This window comes from Maylandia zebra, linkage group LG20 (genome assembly GCF_041146795.1).
Source record: "Maylandia zebra isolate NMK-2024a linkage group LG20, Mzebra_GT3a, whole genome shotgun sequence".
Lineage (NCBI taxonomy): Eukaryota > Metazoa > Chordata > Actinopteri > Cichliformes > Cichlidae > Maylandia > Maylandia zebra.
Genome location: NC_135186.1, coordinates 19,280,367 through 19,307,325, shown reverse-complemented (window position 1 = coordinate 19,307,325; position 26,959 = coordinate 19,280,367). Strand labels below are relative to the sequence as shown.

Sequence of the window (26,959 nt, the reverse complement as noted above, 5' to 3'; positions counted from 1 at the left end):
GTTTGGTTAGTTTTTATTTAACGTTTCTGGCACACACAATGCTTTCCGTTCGCCCAGGTGTTACCACAGTACTGTGTCCGGAGCTCTGAACAAGCCGAACAGAAGTGTGATGAATTGGTACAAACTGTACGGAGTGGAGAATACTGTCTTTTCCTTGGATTCTGCAGACAAGGGAATCTGCCAGTACCTCTTGGTTAAATCCAGTGTCATGAAAAATAACACTGGCCTGCCTAAGCAGTCCAGGAGCTCGTCGACCCAGGACATGGGGTAGGCATCAAGCCATGACACTTTGTTCCCCTTGCAGTAATAGACACAGAACCGTATAGACCCATCTTTCTTCACAACCAGAACTATGGGCCTACAACAAGCACTGTGCAACTGTTCTGTCACTCCCATTTTCAGCATTTCAGCCGATTCTTTCTGAACAATTTGTATGTTCAGGCAACCTGTAGGGCTGTAAATGCACCATCACGCCAGACTGTGTTTCAAAATGGTGCTCTATGAGAGTCATACAGCTAGGCAGCAGGGAGAACAATCTGCAAAACACTGTTGCAATGCTGCAACATCCATTTTCTGGGACTATGTGAGATGGTTATCACAATGGAGGGAGGCGGGAATGGTGGAATTTGGTACCTCCAGCTCCAACTCATCTCTCTCTTTTACCAGGCTCACCAGAGAATCAGTTTCAGCCTCTCTTCACGCTTTAAGGAGGTTGAGGTGACAAGTTTGAGTGGCACCTCCCCTGTTCGACCGTATCACTTTATAGTCAACGTCCCCCACTCGCCGTGTGACCATGAAGGGTCCTTGCCCATTGGCAAGTAATTTCAAGCGAGAAGAAGGAAGCAAAACAAGCACTTTATCTCCAGGTGAAAATTTGCCAAAGTCTAGCCTGTCTGTTGTACTGGCACTGCTGCCGCTCCTGGGCCTGGTGCAAATTCTCTCAAAATGATCACACCAAAGTATGCAGCTTTGCTCACAAGTCCAGGACATACTGAATGTCGTTTTTATAATAATAATAATAATAATAATAATAATAATGGATTGGATTTTTAGCGGGACTCAGACCTTCCTCCCAGTTTTATTTGATTAGGTTGAGCAGCCCTGTAGCTTCCTGCAGAACAGTAACTCGAAGGGAGAAAATTCCATGGAGGCCTACAATCAACAGAGGGTCTAACCAGCGATCCCAACTATGTTCATTCTCATGAATGAACTTACAAATCATGGATTTTACAGACTGAAATGACCTGAAAAAGCAGCACCTGCACCACTCTCTTTGCAGTGCGCAGTGGCACTACTTCTGGGTATCACGTTGCATAAACCACTAGAACTAAGACAAAGTGATAACTGCATCCAGTGAAATGGCCAGATCCATGCCAACAGGCTCAAACGGGACCTCCATTTATGGCAGTGGACGCAAAGACACTCTTCTGTGCGAGTGTCACAACTCACTCAATAAAGACTTGACTCCTTACGAGGATGCTGTATGTCCCTCAGGGACCGGGGAGGGTGCCGGAGCCCCAGTGATGCGGAACACCTGTCCCACCTCAATCAGCAGACACTCCCACTTCAGGTGTCCTGGCTGCACTCACTCCCAGCACTCCTGCCCTGGCGCCCGTGCCATGGCTCAGAAACAGTGCCATTCACTTCAGGATTCTCGGGGACAGAAAAAAAAAATTTTTTCCCCAGTACTCAGTGCCAGCTATGACGCCGTTTAAAATGCAGAAGGTTGCAGGGCCCTCCCATGGCTCGCTCATCCAATTATTTTCAACTCCTGTCACAAAGTCAAAGAAGAAGTGCAGACCACCCTAATTCATCACCTTGCTGCCAAGTGATTTCTTATGTTTATCTGTTCTGTGCCAATCCTTGTCACAGTTTTTATTTGTATACTAATCCCACTATGCATTTTGATGTCTTTAAAGCATAATCAAGCAAACAAGTGACAGAATGCTTTGGAGACCTTAACTTTTATCAAAATACAGTTTTGCTAATGTCCACTACACTGCCAACCTTAAAATCTTGACAAGGCTTTGTTTGTTTGTTTTTAATGAATCCATGCAGAATTCACTTATATGACCGTTGGGAAAACAATGGAATGTCTTGCCTTATCAAGACTTCTTTTTTCCGAGAGGTACATTTACCAAAGCCTGCGTTGTTACTTCTGTCCTATTTTGGTTTATGAGTAAGGTTGGTGAATGAGCTGAATACTACACTAGTTCACTCTGTTGTGTATATGGGTGTCCAGGTATTTGTATTCCTCCACCACATCACATTGGAGCATAGAGTGTGTTATACTTTTGTCACGATAATACACACTGTAGCCGATTTGTATCTACAGGTATCAGAAAGAAGCCACAACCAAGGTACGTGGATTATTTCTTTTTATAACTTCAGGACATTACAGGTCTGCTAGTTATGTGACATACAATGCTGTTATGTCACACCCTCTGGTATTAAGTTCTAAATTCATGTAAGACTTCCAGAGTACTCTGATAACACTGAGAAGGGCATCTCCAGTTTAATAGTAAATGTTACATGGACTGATTCTTACATAGCGCTTTTCTACTCTCCCAGAGTACTCAAAGCGCTTTATACAACATGACCCATTCACCCATTCACACCCATTTACACAAGCATGCTTACTAACTACCATTCACACACATTCTCACTTCGATGAATGCAATTTTAATTAGAGCAACTTGGGGTTGATATCTTGCCCAAGGATATTTGGCGTGCAGAGTAAGGGGAGCCAGGGATCAAAACACCAACCTTCTGATCAGCAGATGGCCTGCTCTCCCTCCTGAGCTACAGCCACCCCATTTTCTGTTCTTTAAATTACTTATTGACATCATAGTTCAGAAAACATCCAAACAAACACATGGCATCTCTAAATTCAAACTCTTTTGTTTAGTTAACATGTGAGTACATATATATACATAAAGGTCTAATTCCAAACTGCATATCAGGTTTTTACACATGCATGTTGAAAGGGCAAAAATATTCTTGAGGCGCTGTGAATAATATTATTAAAATTGAGGGTTATTATACAGTGGCATTACTTTAAATGGAGCAAAACTGTATTTTGATAAAAGTTAAGATCACCAGAGCATTCTGTCGTTTGTTTGCTTGATTATGCTTTAAAGACATCAAAATGCATAGTGGGATTAGTATACAAGTAAAAACTGTGACAAGGATTGGTACAGAACAGATAAACATAAGCAGTCACTTAGCAGGTGATGAATTTGTGTTGTTTGCACTACTTCTTCTTTGATTGGGTGACAGGAGTTGAAAATAATTGGATGAGAGAACCATGGGGAGGTCCTTGCATAATTTCAAGAAAACTGCATTTTAAACGCTGTCACAGCTCACACTGAGCACCAGAAAAATGTCTTTGAACACCGCTTTTCCCGGCACCCACAAAACAGGCATTCGCAAGAATGACTTCCAGGCTCGCCGGTCTATGACAGCGGACCCAGTTTCACTGTCTGTAAACACATTTCCATCCATTCAACCAACAAAGAAGCTATGAATATGCTGTGAATAACATATGGGTTTATGCCAGTCATTACATTCTGTTTTCATTTCTATTTTACAAGCATCCCAGTAGTTTTGGAATTGAGTTTGTAGTTTTCGAGCTGTCGGTGGTGCTACTTCAAGAATGTGTTGCATCCTTCTCTGCTTTAGATTTCTTCTATGGAGAAGAACCTGAAGAGCATGGAGGAGGAGAACAAACAGATAGAAGAAAGGAATGAGGCCTTGTTCCTGGAGCTATCTGGCCTTAGTCAGGCTTTGATCCGGAGCCTAGCCAACATCAGCCTGCCTACCATGGTAAGCATTACTGCTTTTTAAGAAAAGAGACCTGAGCATCTTCCTCATTTCAGCAGCTTTAAACATTTCACTTGAAATTCAACTTGGGTTCAACCCCTTGAAGACTTTAGTCTGAAAAGATTTATAGAGTAAGATCAAATAGCCTTTCTTTCATTTTTTCCAAATTAGCATTTTTACCCAAATCAAATGTTTGTCAGTAAGCAACCCTGTGCGATGAATATTTTTTACAGCATAGCTTCATAGTACAACAGAACAGTCAGCTTAAAGCAGCTGATAACTTAAACCCCATGCAAGTGTCTCTCTCAAAGAAAACTAATGATAGCATACAGTGGGGCAAAAAAGTATTTAGTCAGCCACCGATTGTGCAAGTTCCCCCACCTAAAATGATGACAGAGGTCAGTAATTTGCACCAGAGGTACACTTCAACTGTGAGAGACAGAATGTGAAAAAAAAAAATATCCATGAATCCACATGGTAGGATTTGTAAAGAATTTATTCGTAAATCAGGGTGGAAAATAAGTATTTGGTCAATAACAAAAATACAACTCAATACTTTGTAACATAACCTTTGTTGGCAATAACAGAGGTCAAACGTTTACTATAGGTCTTTACCAGGTTTGCACACACAGTAGCTGGTATTTTGGCCCATTCCTCCATGCAGATCTTCTCGAGAGCAGTGATGTTTTGGGGCTGTCGCCGAGCAACACGGACTTTCAACTCCCGCCACAGATTTTCTATGGGGTTGAGGTCTGGAGACTGGCTAGGCCACTCCAGGACTTTCAAATGCTTCTTACGGAGCCACTCCTTTGTTGCCCGGGCGGTGTGTTTTGGATCATTGTCATGTTGGAAGACCCAGCCTCATTTCATCTTCAAAGTTCTCACTGATGGAAGGAGGTTTTGGCTCAAAATCTCGCGATACATGGCCCCATTCATTCTGTCCTTAACATGGATCAGTCGTCCTGTCCCCTTGGCAGAAAAACAGCCCCATAGCATGATGTTTCCACCCCCATGCTTCATAGCAGGTATGGTGTTCTTGGGATGCAACTCAGTATTCTTCTTCCTCCAAACACGACCAAAAAGTTCTACTTTGGTTTCATCTGACCACATGACATTCTCCCAATCCTCTGCTGTATCATCCATGTGCTCTCTGGCAAACTTCAGACGGGCCTGGACATGCACTGGCTTCAGCAGCGGAACACGTCTGGCACTGCGGGATTTGATTCCCTGCCGTTGTAGTGTGTTACTGATGGTGACCTTTGTTACTTTGGTCCCAGCTCTCTGCAGGTCATTCACCAGGTCCCCCCGTGTGGTTCTGGGATCTTTGCTCACCGTTCTCATTTTGACCCCACGGGATGAGATCTTGCGTGGAGCCCCAGATCGAGGGAGATTATCAGTGGTCTTGTATGTCTTCCATTTTCTGATGATTGCTCCCATAGTTGATTTTTTTCACACCAAGCTGCTTGCCTATTGTAGATTCACTCTTCCCAGTCTGGTGCAGGTCTACAATACTTTTCCTGGTGTCCTTCGAAAGCTCTTTGGTCTTGGCCATGGCGGAGTTTGGAGTCTGACTGTTTGAGGCTGTGGACAGGTGTCTTTTATACAGATGATGAGTTCAAACAGGTGCCATTCATACAGGTAACGATTGGGGGATAGAAAAGCTTCTTACAGAAGACGTTACAGGTCTGTGAGAGCCAGAGATTTTCCTTGTTTGAGGTGACCAAATACTTATTTTCCACCCTAATTTACGAATAAATTCTTTACAAATCCTACCATGTGAATTCATGGATTTTTTTTTCACATTCTAGCTCTCACAGTTGAAGTGTACCTCTGGTGCAAATTACTGACCTCTGTCATCATTTTAAGTGGGGGAACTTGCACAATCGGTGGCTGACTAAATACTTTTTTGCCCCACTGTACATTTAAGAGATAAAACATGTGAGTCGTATTGTGTACTAGCACTGTTTTGGGTGTTACACCTTTTTATTCTCTTGACGTGCGTGTCTTTAGCAGGAGCCACTATCAGAGCAGAACTTTGACAGCTATGTGGACACCCTGACCCACATGTTTACCAACAAAGACTGCTACCAGAACCCCGAGAACCGGGCTCTGCTAGAGTCCATCAATCAGGCAGTAAAGGGCATCGAGGTGTAAGAGAAACTGGAGGATGACAGGTGGCAGGGCATCACGGTGACGCCACCAATCTTTTTTTCCAAACCCTTTAGATACTCTGTATCATGAGTTTTTCTCATTGGAGTTTTGTCCTCTGTTCTTTGCATTTGTTTCCTGTTTGCATGTTGCTTTATAAAGGTGTGAGCGTGAACAGATGTGTGGATGTAAAGCGTGTCAAGGCACACTGAAAGCAAACTGTTGCCATAAGCAACGGCACCTCAAGGTATACACAGACAGGCACAGAGAGAACAGAACAAAGGAGTGCAGTATCCCGCCTGAGCTGAGCAGATTCTTAGTTAGTGAACATTTCCCATCTCCACTCAGTAATGTTGATAGTATTCTATATGAGCATAGTGATGTTGCACTTCCAGGACTAGTTTGTAGATTCATTGTTACTATTGCTGTGTATCTATTTAAGTCGACTGCAAATGTTGGTTTAATAACTTATTTATTCATGTCTGCGGTAATATTTTTATGTTGACTATTTATTATTCATTATTGATTTCATTTTATTTCAAAGTGCTACCTGAGAAGATTTTAACCGGAAACTAAGAGAAGGGAGTCATTTCCTCTGCACCGCTTAACAAAGAGGAAATATTTTAAGATATCAACTATGAATTGTTTTATATAACTTATTATTTATTTAAAACACTGGGATCTTTTTAAGTGCAAATATTTTGTAACAGAAAGTTTTTTAATAATTTTCTAAAAAATCTTTTGTGCTTCTGTTTATATGAGTTTTCTTTTTTCCACAAGCTATTTTGAGTACATTGCAATACACTGGGAAAATTGAGCTGCACATATTTCAGTATTTATCTGGTAATGATGAACAAAGTGATGGTGAATATTTATTTTGTACTGTCTATGTGTTAATGATGGCTGTGTATGGATTAGTCTTTATGTTTGCTCTTGAAATAAAGGTCAACCCAAAATGAATATGGACTGGACTGAGTGTATGCTTCCAGGTCTTTTAGCAGTAAAACAGTCTTTTACTGCTAAAACCTCTTAAAGGTTCTGGAAAACCACAATCAGTGTTAGAACTGCCTGTGTGGTCAAGGTTTTGTGTAATTCTAGTATATGTCTGTGAAGGTTCTCAGTCATCCAAGTCATTGTACTCTAAGGAACTTTGAAAGAAAAGCGTCTGGACTTTTTACTTGCTTGAAGAGGTTTCAGCTCTCATCCAAGAAGCTTCTTCAGTTCTAAGGTCAAATGGTGGAGTCTCAGATTTAAGCTCTGTGGGAGTGTACCCCAAGAGGGACATGGACCCCCTATTGATCCTCTATAGCGAAGAACGCTCAGACCTCTACATTGGAGAGGCCAAACATCCATTTCATAAATGCATGACACAACATAGAAGAGCCACCTTGATGGGACAAGACTTGGCAGTCCATCTGCATCTAAAGGACAAAGGCCACTCTTTCAAGAATGCCAATGTTCATATTTTGGACAGAGAAAACAGGTGGTGTGAAAGAAGCCATCTATGTCCACTGTGAACAACCACCTTTGAAGAGGGGGCAGCTTACAACACAGTTTGCCATCTATCTCTCGTCTGATTACCGGTAGGTAGAGGATCAATAAGGGGCTCCATGAGCCTCTTGGGGACACTCCCATAGGGCTTAAATCTGGGACTCTCCACCATTTGACCCTAGAACTGAAGAAGCTTCTTGGACGAGAGGTGAAACGTCTTCAAGCAACTTAAAAGTCCAGACGCTTTTCTTTCCAAGCTCCTTGACTAATTCTAGTATACTTCCAATATTCTCTTGTATTCAGTTCAGTTTATTTTTATTCATACATTATCACTTCACAACAACCGTCACCTCAAGATGCTTTATACTATATACAATATAAGAGATACCCCAACAATCGGAAAAACTTCCATGAGCAGCACTTTGTAACAATGGGAAGGAATAACTGTTTTCTGTTGTTGTTTTATTTGAACATGAACAGACTTTCTGCAGAACCAGACTCAAAGAGGGGCAGCCTGTCACTACTTTGGTGGGTTAAGAGAAAAACAAAAGGAAAGAGATGCAAGACCAAAACACAAGGAGAGAGAGGAGACAAACATTAATGACGTGTGGTAGTGACATATATAACCATCAGGATTAAATAGAGGTGAAAGGAGAAGAAATGTTCAGCGCAACAAGGAAAGTCCACCACAGTGCCTGTGCATAACCAAGTGACTTTCAAAGTAGCAAGGGTTTCAGCCAAAACCAAACTGGGAGCCTGGTAGCTGAAGGTTCTGCCTCACATTCTACTTTTAGAAATTTGAGGAAGCAAGTGCTCTGTCGGGGTAATACAGTACTAAAAGGTCTTTAAGATATCAGGTTTCATCATATCCTACGAAAGAAGGATTTTAAATTTTATTCTAGATACAAAAACCTGACCCCATGCGATCACAAGCTAGTGGTCCCAATCCTCAGGTAAATTGCATCAGGAACACTATCTGGAATAAAATCCAAATCAAACATACAGATCCATCTGATATAAATTTTATTTATATAGCACCAAATCACAACAACAGTTGCCTTGCGGTGCTTTATATTGTAAGATAGAGACCTTACAATAACAATACTAGAGAAAACAATCAAACGGCCCCCTGTAAGAAAGCACTTGTCAAAAGTGCGATGAAAAAACTCCCCTTTAAACAGGAAAAAAACTTTTAGAGAACCAGGCTCAGGGAGGGGCAACCATTTGCTGTGACTGGTAGGGAGTGCGGGACAGAAGACAGGACAAAGACACACACTGAAAGAGAGCCAGAGATTAATAACTAGTAATTCAATGCAGAGTGGTGTACAAAGACATGGTGAGTGAAGAAGAAACACTCAGTACATGATGGGAAACCCCAGCAGCCACAGCACAATTACGGGAGGATTCAGGGTCACCTACTGTAGCCTTAACTACATGCTATAGTCTGTTTCATTAGATATAATGCTTCCAGGTCTTTGACTTTGAAAGATGCCTTGAACAAGTGTCCAGGATTGTGTGGATAATGTGCATAGCAAAGAAAACATATGCACTGTTCTCTCATAACATTTCTAATAACACTACCTTAGGGGCCATGTACAGTGCAGAAAGTACATTATACAGATCCCAGCACAGAACGGTGTAGAAACCCACCACCAACTCTGGAGTATGAAGCAGACTCCTTGGTTATCCTTTAGCTACTGAAATGTGTGTATAGCTGTTTATACTGATACAGTCTGACTGATTTATCAGTTTCTGTGCCTACAATTTATTTTAACGCGAAAAAAAAATACAAAAATGAATACAAATTCTGTCTCATATCACCAATCAGCTCTGACACTTCAAGGCACAGGGTCCCATTTCATGCTGGCAGCAGATCCTTAGGGTGCAGTTGGTTGCATCCGGTCTCTGGCTTGTTCCGGCACATCCCGTGGATACCCTGAAATCATTGTGTTCTATCAGCCAGTCCTGTGCTGCTCCTGCCACGTGGCAGGTGCAGTATTTTAACACAGTCCCCATTGCTGGTAAAAACTCTGAAAGTTATCAAGGATTCAAATTTTAACAGCACATAACGTTCACTTTATTTGTTCTTGGTAATTAACTGTAACTACAAACTAGAACTCAACGGAATCATAAAATGAGTCAAAAAAAACAAACTGGTGATACAATGTCATTTACTCATTTTAATGGTTAAAAAAATACTTCTTTGCGCAGAGACAACAGTAATTCCCCGTTGACTGACAAACGGGACCAAAAAAAATGATGGCCACCAAATGATAACAGGTGGAGCAAGATAAGATGAGGTAAATGTTTTTGAGGAGAAAAAAAAAGGCACAATTTACAATCAATCATGCCCCAATGCACAATAATAATAATAATGATAATAATAATAATAATTAATAATAATAACAACAACAACAATAACAATCAGTACAGCTCAAACAAAAACAGGAAATCTGCAACAATACAGACCAGTCATATTTTACAAGGCAAATGTTGACCATCTGGCTTCTCCTGTGTTCTCTACCATACTTAGGTTTCTGGCAACACTCTGAAAGCTGCGGCCCTGCTGCTCACACTATACAAACAGCAGTTCTACAGTGCACTGAAACTTCAGCATACTATCTGACCACCAGACATGACACACAGAGTTTGGAGGGCCCGATGCAATCATCATGGCAGAAGGCACCACAGCCTTGGCACATGATCATGGCTTTGAGGCGGCACGAGCACTTGAGTGCCACTTCCTCTGCCGTACTGTCAGTAAAGGCCTGAATGCTGAGGGTAGTCTGGCTGGGACCCAAGCGGGGGTGCAGCTGCAGCACACTGTCTGCCATGCTCCGGGAGAAACTGCTGTTGTCCATCACTGAAACATTGGCTGTGTAGCTTACCCCTCCAACTCCTCCACCCTGCTTGGGGAGCTTCCCATAAAGATGGAAGGGAAGGGAGGGAGCGGAGGGTGAGGGAGAACAGGAAGAAGAGGGAGAGCCAGAGGAGTAGGGAGCTTTGCTGTGATCTTTCTTTGCCATCCTGGCCAAAGTAAACTCCATGTTGATGAGTCCTTCTATTGCCCCGCCGCTTAGATAGCCATCGACAGAGTTCCCAGGTTCCTTTTTGGTAACACTTAAGGGTACACTGAGTGAGGATTTGGCAATAGCTTGACAAGAGGGTCGTGCACCAACTTCATTCTTTACAGTAGGTGCAGGAGACGGGGGTTGTTGCAGAGAGTGAGGAAGCTGAGATTGTGGGGGACGCCAGTTAATCTTAATACAAGGTATCACCTCTGTTGGGCAGGGGTCTGCGTGAGGAGGAGAGGGTCCATTGCACATGGTCCGATGGGCTGACTGAGGCCTGTCTGGAGTGGCTCCCTGGGAAGGCTGCTGACCATGAGACTCTTTGATAACTGCAGACTCCACAGCAGACCCAGGCATGAGGTCTTGCTTACCTCTGGAGGACAATAAACCGCTGGAGGAGGGTGGCAGAGGGGTGATGACTGGAACAGCTCCAGGGGCCTGGGAGGACTGATACTGCGGTAAAGCTGGGGCTTCCATCAGACAGGAAACTGGGCGGGATGTTGGGGACTTATGGATCTGGACTGGAGTAGTCAGCTCTGGGCTTGAAGATTTGGCTGAAACCTCAGGCCTGTTACGAGTCCCTGGGGTTCTTGCTGCTGGTGGCCTGGGCAGGGTTCCTGGTAATCTGCTAATCTCCAGTCTGTTGGCAGAGTGTAAGGGTAGAACTTTTTCCAGAGGCAGGCTGCCCTGAAGTAACTGAGTGACCAAAGGGTTGTTGGCCTCCACACTGGACACAAGTCTGACTGAACTGGCCAGTCTTTTGGAGGCAGATGCAGCATTTGAGTGAGTGGCAGGAGACTTTAAAGCTCCACGACACTCCTCTTCAGAGCTCAGTCTGGAGTCTCTACAGTCATCTCCAGACTCAGTTTTAACAACAGTTGTGTCCCTTAGCCCTTGTGGCAGGGGTGCAGACAGAGCATTAGAGTCTTGTGAATGGATACGGCTGTGTTGTGGCTGAGTCATGCTGCTGGGGAAGCAAGGCTGAATGACGGTCTGGCCGTGGCGGCTAGTCATGTGGGTCTGGATGACCGGTTGTTGTTTCTGAGGAGGGCTACAAATCACCAGCTGGCCATTTCTCTGAGTGTTCAATTGAGGACACCATTCGTGGCCAGGCTGCTGCTCTTCCTCCTGGCTTTCATTCTCACAGTCTGAAGCGGTTTCTGTTGAGTCGCTATATGTGCCAGCCTCATCTTTCTCAGCACTAGAGGAATCCACATGTTGGGGTGAAGATCCATCTGATCGCTGTCTCTCAGTGGCTGTACGGGAGAATGCCTCCTGGGGGTCAACATGGTGAGAACCATGCTGGATAACACTACCCAATCCAGCCTCCTTCCCTTGCTCCTGGTCCTTGGCATGACAAGAACTGGCCAGCGTCTGAATAACATCCACACCCTGAGCCCCAAACCTCGGAAGGGAATCTGGGATAGAGGTTTGTGCTAATGAAGGTTTTTCACAACCAACAGTTGCGCTCTCTGTAGGGGCACTGCCACCAGTTTCAACTACCTGGCTTTCTCTGGCAGACTGCATGGCTGGTGACTCAGACACATCAGGCTCTGAAGAAAGAGAGGCAGCCCCATCTGTGAGTCCGTTGGAGGAGCTCTGGATACTAGCTGTGGTTGCTTCAATTAACTGTCCATCTGCCCCCCCAACTGGTTCCGCTTGCTGAGGACTTGGCGTCTGTGGGGGCTCCAAGGACATGGAGGTTGAGGTAGTGGACAATGAAGGGGAAGGCTCAGATGTAGGCTCTACATTAAGAAGCTGTAGTTGTGTTCCAGACGAATTAGTGCCTGAAGACGATCCCTGCTCTTCCATCCCACTACTTCCCCTTGTTTCATTTCCATTTTCACTTTCTTCTTCTCCACCTCCTCCTCCTCCTCCTCCGGGCTCGATAGGTCCTGGATGCTCTCGCGATCGTCTTCCATTGCTGCTATCCGGTAGCCCAGCACCAGGCCGCAGCCTGACCCTGGCCGGGCTTGTCCCGTCGGCAGAGGCTGCAACAGCAGCAGCGGCCTCGCGCTGGGCACGGGCTTGTTGTGCACGGGCTTTGATGTCCGCCAAGGTGCGCGCACCCCCTGTCCCCGACCGGCGCGAGCCTTCGCCGGGCGGCACGATCCGGGGACAGATCTGGTAGGTGGGGTGCCCTTTGACCCAGGGAGGTTTGATTCTGGACAGTTGAATCTGAGAAACAAACACAGGGACAGCAAGTCAAAATTTATCTGATAACAAGCAGCTATCCATTCATCTATACAGACTACTTGTCTTTGTGCACCAAGAACTGTGTGTGACAGAAAGTAATCCTGGACCTTTCTGGATTATTTCACTAACACTTACCCGGATAGGTGGCACCTTGGGTTCTTCTGTTGTCGGCTGCGGCTTTTCTGAACACACACTGTCAATTGTGGTACGAAAGGACTGACGGTCGTCAAGCCGTGGCCTCTTTTCGGGGAAGCTAGAAAAGGCTTCAGTCTCATCTGGCCTTCTCTTCTGTTCTTTCAGCTGGGTGCTGGGCAGAGGGGTGGCAGCTGGACTAACAGATGGGCTGCTCTCACGGCTGCTGGTGGCAGTTCCTCCTGTGATGGAGGTGATCACAGAAGCGGTATCGTCCAGGGGATCTGCAGCAACTGCAGCACTTGAGGAGGCTGAGGAGGATGAAGAAGAGTCCAGGACTCCAACAAATGTCCCCTGTCTATCAGAAGGTGAAGATGGTGAAGAAACAGGTGAAGAGGCAGATGAAGAGGAGGAGGACGAGGACGAGGATGGAGAAGTGGTGGAAGCCAACACAGGTGCACTCTCTTCGGGGAGCAAGCGAGCAGCGACTTCATGCTCTTCATTAGCGCTGGTTGAAGCTGGGCTGGGGCTGGGAGTTGGAACAGGTGTGGGGGGTGGCAATGTGACTGGCTCTGGAATGGGAGAAGGCTTTGGCTCTGTAAAACCACTCTCATCTGGGAGCTCCACCCCACAGTCGGTCTGCAGCACTACCTCTCCCTGAACCACTGTGTTTTCGGACATGGGAGAGCCAACAGAAACTGCTGAAATATCCACAGCTGCATTGGCCTCAGCTGCTTCTGCAGACTGCAGGGATGGAGTGGTCTTGCAGATGGTTCTGCGAGCCCTCCGGCGCAGGTCAGCTCGCGTACGTCTCCTCATCCTACCATCTCGCCTCCGCCGACCTACGCTGCGTCTTTTGGGGGCACCGGTTGCCACCACAGTCACATCACTGTCTAGCACACTAGCTGCAACTTCGCTGGCTTCACTCATGGTAAGCTTTAGTGACTCTTCTTGTGTTAGGCCAGACCTACAAGTACACAGCAACACAATTTAGCACACAGTGAATACCAGACTGAACATAACATGTAAGCTATTGTAGGCTGATGTCTCAATTACATGTAACAGTATGGGCAGAAATATAAACATTTTCAGTTAAAAGGATACTACATGTCTAGCAATAATACTGAAACGTGAACAATACATTAAATTTAGATGAAATGATTTGGCTCTTACTTTTGCCCATGATACTCTTCAAAAAACTTCTCCTTCCACACCTCTACCTTCTTCTCTTTCTCCATTTCCTGTCGGAAACGCACTTGCATCTCATGGGTGAACTCACCTAAACAGATCAAACACATGTCAAGGATTTAGCATTTTTAGTCAAAAAGGTGTTAGTAGTCATAGGAATGCTTCAGAAAATCTCAACTTTTTTTTTTTTTTTTTAACCATAAACCTCAATAGACCTATTCACTAAAGTCATGCTTGAGGGAATTTTTATGCACATAAAATGGCCTCAATTAGTGAAAAGTGATTTGCAGATTTTCACGGGCATTTAAATACCGTATAAACTGCTAGGTAGTTTAATTTTCTATCTCTAATTTTGTATATTCACACGGTGGGGGAAATAATGATCTGATCCCCCGCTGAATTTGTAAGTTTGCTCATGTCTGTAGAAATGAACAGTCTCTAATTTTTATGGTAGTTTCATTTAAATGGAGAGAGACAGAATATGAACCAAACACCAACTGATTTGCATGCCTTCAGTGAAATAAGAAAGTGTGTGAATGTTAGATCCAAAATGCTCAGGCACAGAAAAAGTATTTTATGAACAGGTGAATGAGGTATGTTGTATACAGCGTATAAATTCATTGAAGATCTTTTATCCTGTTTTCACAGTCACTAAGAAGTCTCTATTTCTTTCATACTAAATTGAAGAAGAAACTACGTGTGAGTGAGGATTCCTTTTAGACAGGAAGTTGTGGAATTGCAATAGGTGGAAACACGGCCACTGGAGCAAACAGCAGATGGCCAACAACTTGCCTAACAATCTTGTTTTACTGGCTCTGGGGCATTGGGCCACTGATTATGTCAAACCCTATTGAAGAACAGTGATGAAGTCAGTAAAGCATGGCAATCTGTCTATGAATGACCAGAAACTTACCATCACCCAGCCTCTCTTTCCAGCTCTGGGAGGCGTGAGTAAAAAATTCATTGTTAAGAGCTGAACTGCTCAGTCTGGCCATGCCATCAGGTCCAATCTACAACCAGAGACAAAATGACGTGAGACAACAAGTCAAGTGATGAGTACACAGTTGAGTGTTTGGTGCCCTAAGTACAACACTAAAAACGTTTAAGTACACATATAAAATAACTGTATAAGGAATTTAAAATTTCATTATTCCAAGAATACAAAAAGTCTGTAGCAGAGCAGGCACACCGCTGCGCACTACTGAAATTACTGCTGTACATCAAAAATCGACAAGCTCAAAATTCTCTTTTTTTCTTCCTCCCTGCAGTAAGTGTTAAAAATATCAGTTTAATTCGTTTCTCATTTGCCCTGTGCTAGATATTGGCACATATAATATTACAGTAAACATAAACTGGAATAAAGAATAGAAAGACCGCTTACTTGTCGGTCCACCTCAGGCAGCAGCTGCAGCAGCTGCTGTTGTGAGTGTACCGGGAAAGCTAAGAATGTCCGCGTATTGATGAGAGCTCTGATGTTGGTGTTGACCAGGATGGAGCCTGGCGTTTCAAAGTCTACATCCACCCCTCCCCGACTCCGCTTCATGGGACCTATTCATGACAAACCCCCCAGAAAACTTTTAACTCAAGATGATGTAGACAGATGCTGTAGTTCAGCTGCAAAGCAACAAAGTCATGCACTGCTCATAAACACCTTTCTTAGCACAAGCTTCCAGGTACCAGCCCTGGTGTGTAACAACAAATCAACAAGTTTAAAAATATGACTCTTCATGCATACATTTATGACCGGTACACTGGTACAATCCAGCATATGATGGCTGGTGAATCAAACCTTGAATTTTTTTCAGTATATTTTACATGATTCTGTTGGCAATGAGTATGAATTTCAATAACACTGATATCTCTTGGATCAGGATGGCCAACAGTCTGTATTCCAACTTTTGCAATGGGTGTTTTTCTTGATTCTGTGTGAGAATTCAAGAGAGGCTCGTACCTGAGGGGACATGCTCTCCATTCACCTTAAGAGGGGTGAGGACGACGCGAGGCATCATAACAGCTTTCTTCCTCTGCCTTCCTGACTGTAGAAAACAAACGGCAGACATATGCAGAAGTGCTGTTACTAGTGGAATAATGTAACTGTTCGCTTGTACCTGACTACTTAGTAAGTCACATTTGATTTAGTTTGGCTTATTAAAGCCCACTTTGTGAGCGCACCTTCTCATCTAATGTTTTTTCTTTATGTTCATGACTATTTACTAAGGTTGGGCGATTACACTAATATATCGACCATTGACAATAGGCTGAGCCTTTCACCGATCGTTTTTACAAGAGCGGTTTATTTATTTGCCCATGAGTAAGTTGGCTAATAATGTTGGTGGAAGCCAAGAGAAGCAGTTAACGGAAAAAATAAATAATAATACTCAAACTCATAACAGAAAGAAAGAAAGGCAGTAGCCTATGGTAAGAAAAAAAATATTTTATTTAAATAAAAATAAAAAAATAAAAAAATAAAACACCCCACACAATGATGGGGAGGGAACCATGTTTACATGCCGTTCCAGTATTTATCTGTCTTACACACTCGACCAAACAACAGATAAAAAATTAATTGCTCTTCCATCAAAAAGTCACCTGCGTGAATATGTTGCCTATCCTCGGTTAATGGACTGACGATTGTCGGTTGGAAAAATTTCACATATCGCACTGCATATTCTCACTGAAGGCATCAAGATTATGAATGAACACATATGGAATTATGTAGTAAACAAAAAAAGACGTTCCAGTCTGCTACTGGAGCTCTGTTTGGCATTTATCTGGGCTCTAATCTGAGCTGTTGTTAACTTGTGATTTCTGAGGCTGGTGACTCTGATGAATTTTAATCCTCAGCAGCAGAGGTGACTCTGGGTCTTTCTTTCATGGGACAGTCCTCATGTGAGCCAGTTTCATCATAACGCTTGATGGTTTTTTCAACTGCGGATTCAAGGTCTTAGAAATTCAACAAACAATGAACCCTGACAAGGCACACCTGTGAAGTGAAACCATTTCAGGTGACGACATCATGAAGCTCACTGAGAGAAGGCCGAGGGTTTGCAGCACTGTCAACAAAGCAAAGGGCAGCTACTTTGAGGAACCTTTGCTACATAACTCCATATATCTTGCTTCATGTATTTGATGTCTCCAGTATGTGTTTTCAATGTAGCAAGGAGAAGTAAAGTAAAAATAAAGAAAAACCATTAAATGAGAATGTGTGTCCAAACTTTTGACTGGTATGTTTCCTTGTCTAAATGGAGAATTCTTGAAATGTTTCATTTTATAGTTGAACGTTGATGTAGGACTGTTCTAAAAGCTGAGTGAAAAGCCTTCAAGAGATTCAGTCGCAACAGTGAGGCGGACTATAGCTCTGGCACATTACATCAGTTCTATCGGCTCCCTGCTAAACGCAGAATTAAATAAACTCTGATGATATAAATATAATCTGTCATCTCAAAAAACTAAATGGTCAAGTTTGATCATAGCCCTCATAGTACCGCATCACCCCAAAAGAGCATTTCGTTCTCAGACTGCTGAGAAAACTGGTGTTGTGAACTATAGAAATAAAACTAAAATTAAAATAAAACTAACCTCAATTACGTAACACAGTAAGAAGTATGCTCAACAGCAGGGCTGCCACAATTAGTCGACTAGTCGCGATTACGTCGAGTATTAAAATCGTTAACGACTACCGTAATTGTCGGGCTATAAGCCGCTACTTTTTGCACAAGCTTTGAACCCTGCGGCTTTTAGTCAGGTGCGGCTTTTCTATGGATTGTCCATGATTTTTGTCATATCGTAAGACGATTTGTTTTGTGTGTTCCGCTGTTGTACGGCACTACGTTGCCTGGCGGAAGGATCGGGGTTCAAGAGTGGTATGTTAGTCACATGTGCCTACGTGAAGGAGATTAGGAATCTGGAGAACTGGTGCCAGAGGAACAACCTCCTTCTAAACGTCAGTAAGACAAAGGAGCTGATAGTGGACTTCAGCACTAAGCAGGAGAGGAACTACCAGACCCCCGTCATCAACGAGTGCCCAGTGGAGAGAGTGGACAGCTTCAAATACCTCGGAGTTCACATCACGCAGGACCTGTCATGGTCCTGTCACATCAACACCGTGGTGAAAAAGGCCCGACAGCGTCTCTACCACCTCAGACGCTTGAGAGACTTCCAACTGCCCTCCAAGGTGCTCAGGAACTTTTACTCGTGCACCATAGAGAGCATCCTGGCGGGAAACATCTTAACCTGGTTCGGGAACAGCACCATGCAGAACAGACGAGCTCTACAGAGGGTTGTGCGGTCAGCTGAGCGCACCATCCGCTCCGAGCTCCCTGACCTGCACTCAATCTACAGCAGGCGGTGCTGGACCAAGGCCAGGAAGATCGTGAAGGACCTCAGCCATCCCAACAACAGACTGTTCTCTCTGTTGAGGTCAGGAAAGCGATTCCGCTCCCTGAAGACCAACACAGAGAGACTGAGGAGGAGCTTCTTCCCGCAGGCGATACGGTCTCTCAATCACACCACCACACAGTACTGACCCACACATATGGTTCTTACACACACACACACACTGGACTTTCTGGACTTTGGTTTTGCACAACACTGGTCACTATATTCTTCATTTCCGGTTAATACTTGTACAGCTGCTGTTATTGTGTATATATTTATTTAGATTTAGATTTCTTCATACATTCTTATATAGTTCTATATTGTGTATTGTGTATTTTGTTGTACAGTTATTTTATTTTCAACTTTAATTTATATATTTTATCTTATTCTTCCCAGTTAAATTTACCCTTCATTCTAATTTGTGTTGTACAGTTATTTCATTTTTAACCTTAATTTATATTTTATTCCTTCCTAGTTAAATTTACCCTTTTTAATTTTTCATATTTATTTCCTATCTTATTCATAGCCTTTCCTTTTTTGTTTTCTTTAGGTCACGAGCAGTTGTCCAAGCATTTCACTACATATCGTACTGTGTATGACTGTGTACGTAACAAATAAAATTTGAATTTGAATTTGATGTCCGTCCGCCAGGCAACGTAGTGCTGTACGAAGTAGCGCGAAAAACAAACTTCAAAGTAGCGGTACCCGTTCAGCGGGAGGCGTGGATGATGAGCGGCGATAAACTTGCGAAAAGCAAGTTATGCCCAACTCCACCGGTGGATTCTGACAGCGTGGAAAAGTGTGAAAACATCCACGATCACCAACGGATTTTGAAGGGCTGGACTGCTGCATGATGGTGAGGAGGACACCGCCACGGCCCTTCTGAGGGTGTTCGACTCTGACACTGACAATGAGGATTTCTTTGGTTTTGAAAGTGACAACGAAGGAGAGAAGCGGAGAGTGGATGACGAAGCCATCCTGAGCCTGTTTGTATCCGACACTGGAGAAGAGGACTTTGGTGGTTTTAGTGCGCAGGAAGAAGAGAAAGATGGTGGTGAATGACTGACTTTTCTTCTTGTTAAAGCTGTGTCACTGCACCTCAGCCTAAAAGGTAGGCCGAATCTATTTTTCTGGTGTGCTGTAGGCTACTGTTATGTACTACATGTGCAAATATGTACCCATAACTTGTTTTTCAAAATATTAATAAAAGTGATGTCTCCAAACAGCCATCTCTTTCCTGACAATTCCCTTTGTGCATATTCTCTTACATATGATAAGTCAACATTGAAACACCTGCGGCTTTTAGTCAGGTGCGGCTAATGTATGTACACATCAGGATTTTCCCCTGATTTTAGCTTGTGCGGCTAATATTTAGGTGCGCTTTGTAGTCCGGGAAATACGGTAATTTCATAATCAACGCGTCGTTTGAAGCTTTGTAAGATCCCGAAAGACGCATGAATAAGTAGTAGGATTTAAGAGTGTAATAACGGACTGAAACAGAAGATGGCAGCACTGCATGTCCAGGGATACCAGCTGCCGTTAAACCCCGAATAAGAAGAAAATTCAGCGGCAGCATCCTTCAGAGGCCGCATTTGTAGGCCAATTACATTACAGGGATGCAGCGAAGCATGTCAAAATTCGAAGACAGAAATATCTGCTCGGTTTATCAAGACATCACATATTTGTAAAAGTGCTCCGATGTTTTCAGAGACGTCTGTTATCCACCAGCTCGATAGCTAGAAAGTTCAAGGCTCACTAGAGCTGGCGAGAACAGCGAACTCCTGGCACATCATTTTCAAACCCCCCGCAGTCTTTCGCTACTCAGGTTAAACATGATATATAAGAACTGATTAAACAGAAGTGTGAGATGGTCGAGAGTTTACTCCAGTGTCCTGTTATATTTTACATAGAAAGAACAGACGGCCGAGTTTATTAAACTCCACCGAGACCATCTGCAAATTTCATTAAAACTTTAATAAACTATCATCTTGTCTTTATTTTTAGTTAGCACATAGCTTACAGCTTGAAGTGTTTAATGTAATGATAGTCATATAAGAGCAGACGCATGCTGGTGCAATAAGCTGTGTGTTTAACGTCCAATGGATGCATGATCTGATTAGTTGACTAATCACAAAAATAATCGGTGACTAGTCTACTATCAAAATAATCGTTTGTGGCAGCCCTACTCAACAGTTTTAAATGTTTTTAATTTTTTGCAAAATAAGCCAAACGGTAAAAGGAGCATTTCCTATATAGTGCTTTTCTATTCTAGCTGAGCACTCTTCACACAACATGCTTCACACCAACTTTTTCTAGCCAACATTTACACTCTTGATAGTACCTTGGGGTTAGTACCTTGCTCAAGGCTTTGGATTTGGTATGCAGACTGGAATCACACCACCAGGCTTTTGTTTAGTAGATAAACTGGTCTACCTTCTTAGCTAAATTATATACATTACTTTTAATTCTGCTATATAAAAAAATGATTCTGAAATGACTGAATGAAGTGTTGTATATCTATGTTACACACAATTAGGCAGCAGCACAGTATAAGTACCGTACAGCATGACATTGCAGACTGCTTAAAAAGTGTGACTAGTAAACACATCACATTTCTTTTTAGACATGGAGCCACAAATAGTGTCATGCAGGGCCCTACCTGTCTTGAGCGGCTCAGTCTGGTCTGCGCGTGCTGGGTCTGCTGTGTGTCAGTGCGACCCTGCTGTCCTGCTGACCTGCTGAGGCGAGTCTGAGGCTGGCTGCTGGGAGCCTGTAGCTCCACGGAGCAGGAGGCGCTGGATGAACTCTCATCAACCGAAGCTTCAAGCCAAAGAAAAATAATCACTATTCCACATGTTTGCAAACAGCAGATACACTTAACATTTACAAGGTGGGAGTGCAGCCGCAAGTAGCAAAGAACTTACATTTTTTACGTCTTAACTAAGACGATGAAATGGCTTCTACCCAAACTCAAGCTTATTTGTGGCTTCTACCCAATATTGACAAATTTGACCTTAATCTCTATTAATGACACCATTATTGTTTTCAGTCTAGTAAAATGGTTACTTTAAAATAAATAAAGTACATAAAAGCGTCTTTGTACAGTTCTGTCAACAGATCTTGTGGTTTTGACTCTTATGCACATTTATAAATGAATCAAGTCAACCCACATGCAGTTCTCTGGGAAGTGTTATTGCACTGAGCCTCAAAGGGGATTCTCATTTCATTTACATTTCTCAGCTTTGATTACAAAATATCAGAAACAATGAGACTGAGTAACAGAAATGTCTGTTTCAAATAGTTTGAATGCCCCAGGAAAACAAACAGAGGACAGGCACTGCATCACAGAGTAATACTGACCAGGAGATAAGACAGAAAAAAGAAAAAAAAGAAAAGAACTGTAACTACACATTTAATCCCTGACAGATCTTAATATAACTTAATATAACAGTGCATGTCAGTGTTTTTACATGATAAATGTGCAAAATTATTTAAGTTCTGGTAGCCCACTGCCCAGACTCCCCCATATTTATAAAACAAAGTTTTTATTGATTGATGGAAAACATTGGGCTTGTGTTTACTGCTGGCTGCTGCATAACAGGGGCCAAGGAATCAAGTCATCTTCATGATTTACATGGTCTGGTCTGGAGTGACAGACACTTTTTATCTGTAAGGCCACATCAGACTCGGACATCCTAATTAATTCAATGTAACGAACACATCTGAGAATATAAATGTGCTAAATTGGTACGTCTTACTGATATGCAGTTCAGTATACAGGACACTATCCTGCCATCATTTACTGTTTACCTTTTGTTTTAGCTCTCTGACTAGCAAAGCACCACTGCTGAGGTGGAGCTGCAAACAACTAGACTAACAGAATGACTGCATAGCATCATTAAGGAAAAGACAAAGGGATGTCAGGGCTCTAGAGTGCGACCAATTTGGTCGCAAATGCGACCAAATTTTTCAGTGGTGCGACTGCAAAAAAAAAAAAAAAAAAAAAAAAAATTGGTTGCACCTGTGCGACCAACTTTTTTTTTTTTTTTTTTTGGGCTACCTGAACAGGTAGCCAAAAATAAATAAATAAATAAATAAATCTGCAACCTTCCCTGTGGTCAACAACAGACACACATTATGCCCCTATCGTGGACTAAACCAATCAGAGATGGTCAGGGCGGGACCTCTCTGATTGGCCGTGGTCCAGTTGAAAGTGCAGGTGGAAGTGGGAGGTGAGTAGCTTGAATAAAGCGATATCAATTCATTAAATCCTGAATCGACTTTTAAATATAACTGTGTTTTGCCAGAAACGCCAGATTCTCAGATTAAAGCTCACAAAACCATTTCAACAACAACCAAACAGCAAATGAGAGCAGGTACACGGATTCCACACAAAGACGTAAACACAGAGCGGATCGACGCATCAGAATCAGCTTTGTCTTTCTCGGCTTTCTCACCCGACGGCCCGTAGACGGACACGCTGTCGGAGCTTAGCGATGCTGATGCGTCCGGTCCGCGCTGTGTTTACGTCTTTTTGCGCTGATTCTGAGCTGCAGGTTTTGTCTCTCCAACCAAAATTCACCGAGCCAGCAGCAAAAGAAGCAGCAAACTGCGCTTCACATTTGATCAATGTCGTCATGAATTTTGCTGTTTTGCTTCCACGACTATTAAAATGCACTATTAAAATGCTTCATGCACAGCTAGCTCTCTCTCTATCTCTCTCTGTACTTCAAGAACAGTTTCCCGTCTCCAATCTCTGTTTTCTGTATTATTCATTTGCTTATTACCCACCAGTCTACCGTTGTTTACAGCGCTGTGGCTGCTGTCTTTTTCTTTTCTTCACTTAAATGACCTCGGACAAGAAAGTCCATTTTTTCTGTTATTCAATACTGAAGAAATTTAAACTTTATATGCAGAACATTGTAGAATATTTTTAAGGTTATCTGCTATAAAAAGCCAGACCAGGAAAATCTCCTTCATGTTTTTCTGTTTTATTCTCAGTTACTTTCACACAAAGGCATCTGCTGTGATGTTCACAATTCTGATGAAGTCAGTACTGATAAATGATCAGAATTATAATATTTCTGACTGTCTGAGGCTAAGTTGAATCGAATCGAATGGATTATAGAAATCAGTGATGATACCCAGCCCTAGTGAGCAGCCTAGGCACAACAGAAGTGGATGTAGCTGTAATAGGAAAAGAACTATTGCTAACTTTTCTGTTAAGTTAAGGCCTGATCCTTCTGAAATTCATAGCCAGTGCTCTGACACGGTGTCATCAATCTTTGAAAGCTGAAAAAGCACAGTGTATCCAGAAAAACACATTCTATTGTATAAATTATAAAATTTGTGTGCGCCTAACTTTTGTGCCGAACGCCTAACTTTTTAAAGTTAGGCGTACCGGTACGCCCATGGCAAAAAGTTAGTCTAGAGCCCTGGATGTGGTATGCACACTAAGAGGTGACCAGCACATGGCTTAATGATGTTACCATCATTGTCCACACTGGCAGCAGCAGTAGTCTCAGTGGAGTCGCAGCTCTCCTGTTCAGTGGCCTCAGTGGGACCAACTGGGGCCACGGCTGAGCCTGCTGCCGGGGTGCTGCTGCTGGAAGCTGGGGGTGTCGTACCCCCAGCCAGCTCTGATGGTGTCTCTGACTCCGAGGTTGCCTTTGTCCACTGGGGAGCGTTTTTCTACAGAGCAAAAGAGTGCAGAGTAGGCGATGCCCTTCTTAATAACAGTATTCTCCGCAGGCATAATGTACGCTGTCAAATCCAACAGTGCAAAGAAGAATTTTAAACAATCAAAACATCAGGTGTTTAGGAAAAAAGTGGAGCACTTCAGGAGCTACTAGTACAAATATTTAGTAATAAGTCAGTGAGCAAGTACTTTTGTAGCAAAGATTCACCACTGTGAATATAACGAACACAAGCTGAGAGTTGCATCGGAATTTGGGAGAATATTATTTTGGGAATTGTTGATTCAGTACCTTGAGAGTAAAAAGACTCATTCGTCCAGGTAGCTTGAAGAAGATGCTGTTCTTGACTCGATCCCCTCTCACTTGGGAATGCAGCATGGTGACCAGGCAGGCCAAAGGAGCTGTACCACTGTACACATGTACACACACACACACACACACACACACACACTTCCAGTTACAGCAGCTTCGTACTTCATGGCAAACAATCGAAAACTTGGTGTGCCACCATGACGTTTCACGAACACCCAATTGTAAAAAAATGCATATCAATGTGTAACATATACAATAATATGTATTGACCAACATACCTTCTGTTTAGATCAGCAGCAGGCCAAACCGTCCATGTAAAGAGGGGGAAAAAAACTTAATTTATAAACAGTGACATTTCAGCTAATACGTGATCAGTTCATTTCCTGCTAAAAACAGAATAAGAGCATTAAAAATATATAAGGTTAAAATTCTGTGAATTTGTAAACCACAATGTTTTAGAAAAAACTACTACTACAACTTCAGCACCACATATAGTTTGTCATCTATCAATCAGTACCTCATCTAAGATTACACTACTACTTATAAATATGGCTTTTTCAATCAGGATAAATAATGGACAAATAGTTGTCACTGTCACTGCACTTTATCATAGATCCTCATCTGTTATTCTCAGGTGAGTGTGTGCATACATTTGCAGCCTGCTATTATTATTATCAGCTTGCAAATTTTTGTGTGTGTGCATGAGTGTGCGTGTTTCTGACCTCATCTCCTTCAGCCCCTTGGTCTGGATGACATGCAGAATTTGTTTAGGAGTCATGGGTGCATCTGAAAAGTTTTCTAAAACCTGTAAAAGATTTTAAGAAAACAAACTGTCAAACACTCCACTAAGAAAATACCTAAATGCTAGGGGTGCAACGATATTCGTGTCGATATTGAACCGTTCGATACAGTGCTTTCGGTTCGGTACACATATGTATTGAACAATACAAAATTTGTAATTTATTTTATCAACTTTCCTTCTGACGATGCGGTCTGTGTTGAGCGCTCAGTGAAGCTGCGTTCGACTACTCCGCCTAGGCTGCACTGTCAAGCGCAGATCCACTGAGCGCTCAACACAGACCGCATCGTCAGAAGGAAGAGCGCAGGGCAAGTTAAGCTCTCATTGCAACATGGCAAATTGAACCTCCCCCACCCTCATTCAGATCTGGCGTTTGGAATTATTTTGGTTTTCATGTGACGTATGACCCTGAAGGTAAGCGCGTCATGGACTAAAGTAAAACGGTATGTTGGATGTGCCACGCAATGCTTAATTACATGGGTGGGAACTAGTGTGTTAGCGCAGTTAGCTCGTTAACGTGTTGGCTGTCTAGCCCCACGCACGGGGCGATCAGGGGTAGCTCGTTAACGGAGATTTGCCGTGTTGTGGCGTTATGGTCATTTCAACGAGATTAACGCTGAAAGCACTAGTGGGAACACAACGAATATGACTGCACATTTACGCCGACATCATCCTAGTGCAAAGACAAGTGGAAGCAGACAAAAACAACAAGCACGCATGCTACAAACTTTACCCGAGTCATTTAGACAGCCGTTAGCACATGATTCTCCTTATGGGGACCTGATATGTTTAATATGCTGCTGAGAATATAGCCCAGAAGAAGCGTATAGTATAGCTTTTATTTTGGAAAGAGACATTTCTCTGTAATAAACTCTGTTTTCCAAAGATGAGTGATTCCTCAATCAGATACAGGGCTCGCAATATCGCTAGCCCGACGTCTTGGGGCTAGCAATTTTTCCAGTCGGGCTACCAAAATCTATCTCTTCCCTGCCCGTCGGGCTATTGTAGGAAGGAAAAATATATGTCAATGCTTTTGCATTCTTTCGGAAATGTAGCTGGGTAATTATGTCATTGGCATCGGTGAGCCACTGTCAATAAGTGACATATTGAAGTCACGTTTGAATTTGCGCTTGTTTTTTTGCTTTCACTTTGCAATCGCGCGAACTGTGTATAGAGAGCGACAGCACTGATTGGTGAGTGATGATAATTTGCGCACCAATTCCTCTGACATCGTCTTATTAATCGTTAGCTTACTACGCAAACATGACAAGTGAAATCTCCCGCAGCAAGCTTAAACATGTGAGAGGTTGATCGCACAGAGAATCGCTGAGCTTACAGTGGGGCAAAAAAGTATTTAGTCAGCCACCGATTGTGCAAGTTCCCCCACCTAAAATGATGACAGAGGTCAGTAATTTGCACCAGAGGTACACTTCAACTGTGAGAGACAGAATGTGAAAAAAAAAATCCATGAATCCACATGGTAGGATTTGTAAAGAATTTATTCGTAAATCAGGGTGGAAAATAAGTATTTGGTCAATAACAAAAATACAACTCAATACTTTGTAACATAACCTTTGTTGGCAATAACAGAGGTCAAATGTTTACTATAGGTCTTTACCAGGTTTGCACACACAGTAGCTGGTATTTTGGCCCATTCCTCCATGCAGATCTTCTCGAGAGCAGTGATGTTTTGGGGTTGTCGCCAAGCAACACGGACTTTCAACTCC

General features: G+C 43.0%; 2 protein-coding genes across 7 annotated transcripts in view; one reads left to right on the top strand and one right to left on the bottom strand.

Annotated features, from left to right (window-relative positions):
• myt1a (myelin transcription factor 1a) overlaps nt 1-6,930 on the top strand; it is a 65,199-nt gene extending 58,269 nt beyond the window's left edge. For 5 of the 6 annotated variants that reach the window (XM_024799064.2, XM_024799059.2, XM_024799062.2 and 2 more), the window contains 2 exons: nt 3,682-3,825; nt 5,833-6,930. In XM_024799064.2, coding sequence (XP_024654832.1) covers nt 3,682-3,825; nt 5,833-5,976 — 288 coding nt within the window. In that variant the 3' untranslated portion in view covers nt 5,977-6,930. The remainder of the gene's footprint in view (nt 1-3,681; nt 3,826-5,832) is intronic. The other variant, XM_024799063.2, reaches the window with a different exon arrangement.
• Nucleotides 6,931-9,621: 2,691 nt separating this feature from the next.
• asxl1 (ASXL transcriptional regulator 1) lies at nt 9,622-25,009 on the bottom strand. Its single transcript, XM_004570926.5, has 10 exons — nt 24,712-25,009; nt 24,413-24,530; nt 23,915-24,116; nt 21,085-21,245; nt 16,000-16,084; nt 15,430-15,596; nt 14,962-15,058; nt 14,034-14,139; nt 12,864-13,827; nt 9,622-12,710 (listed from the first exon to the last, which is right to left on the bottom strand). Exons 2-10 carry the CDS (start codon nt 24,497-24,499, stop codon nt 10,080-10,082), a joined length of 4,500 nt encoding a protein of 1,499 aa, XP_004570983.2. The 5' UTR covers nt 24,500-24,530; nt 24,712-25,009; the 3' UTR covers nt 9,622-10,079.
• Between the last annotated feature and the right edge of the window lie 1,950 nt (nt 25,010-26,959).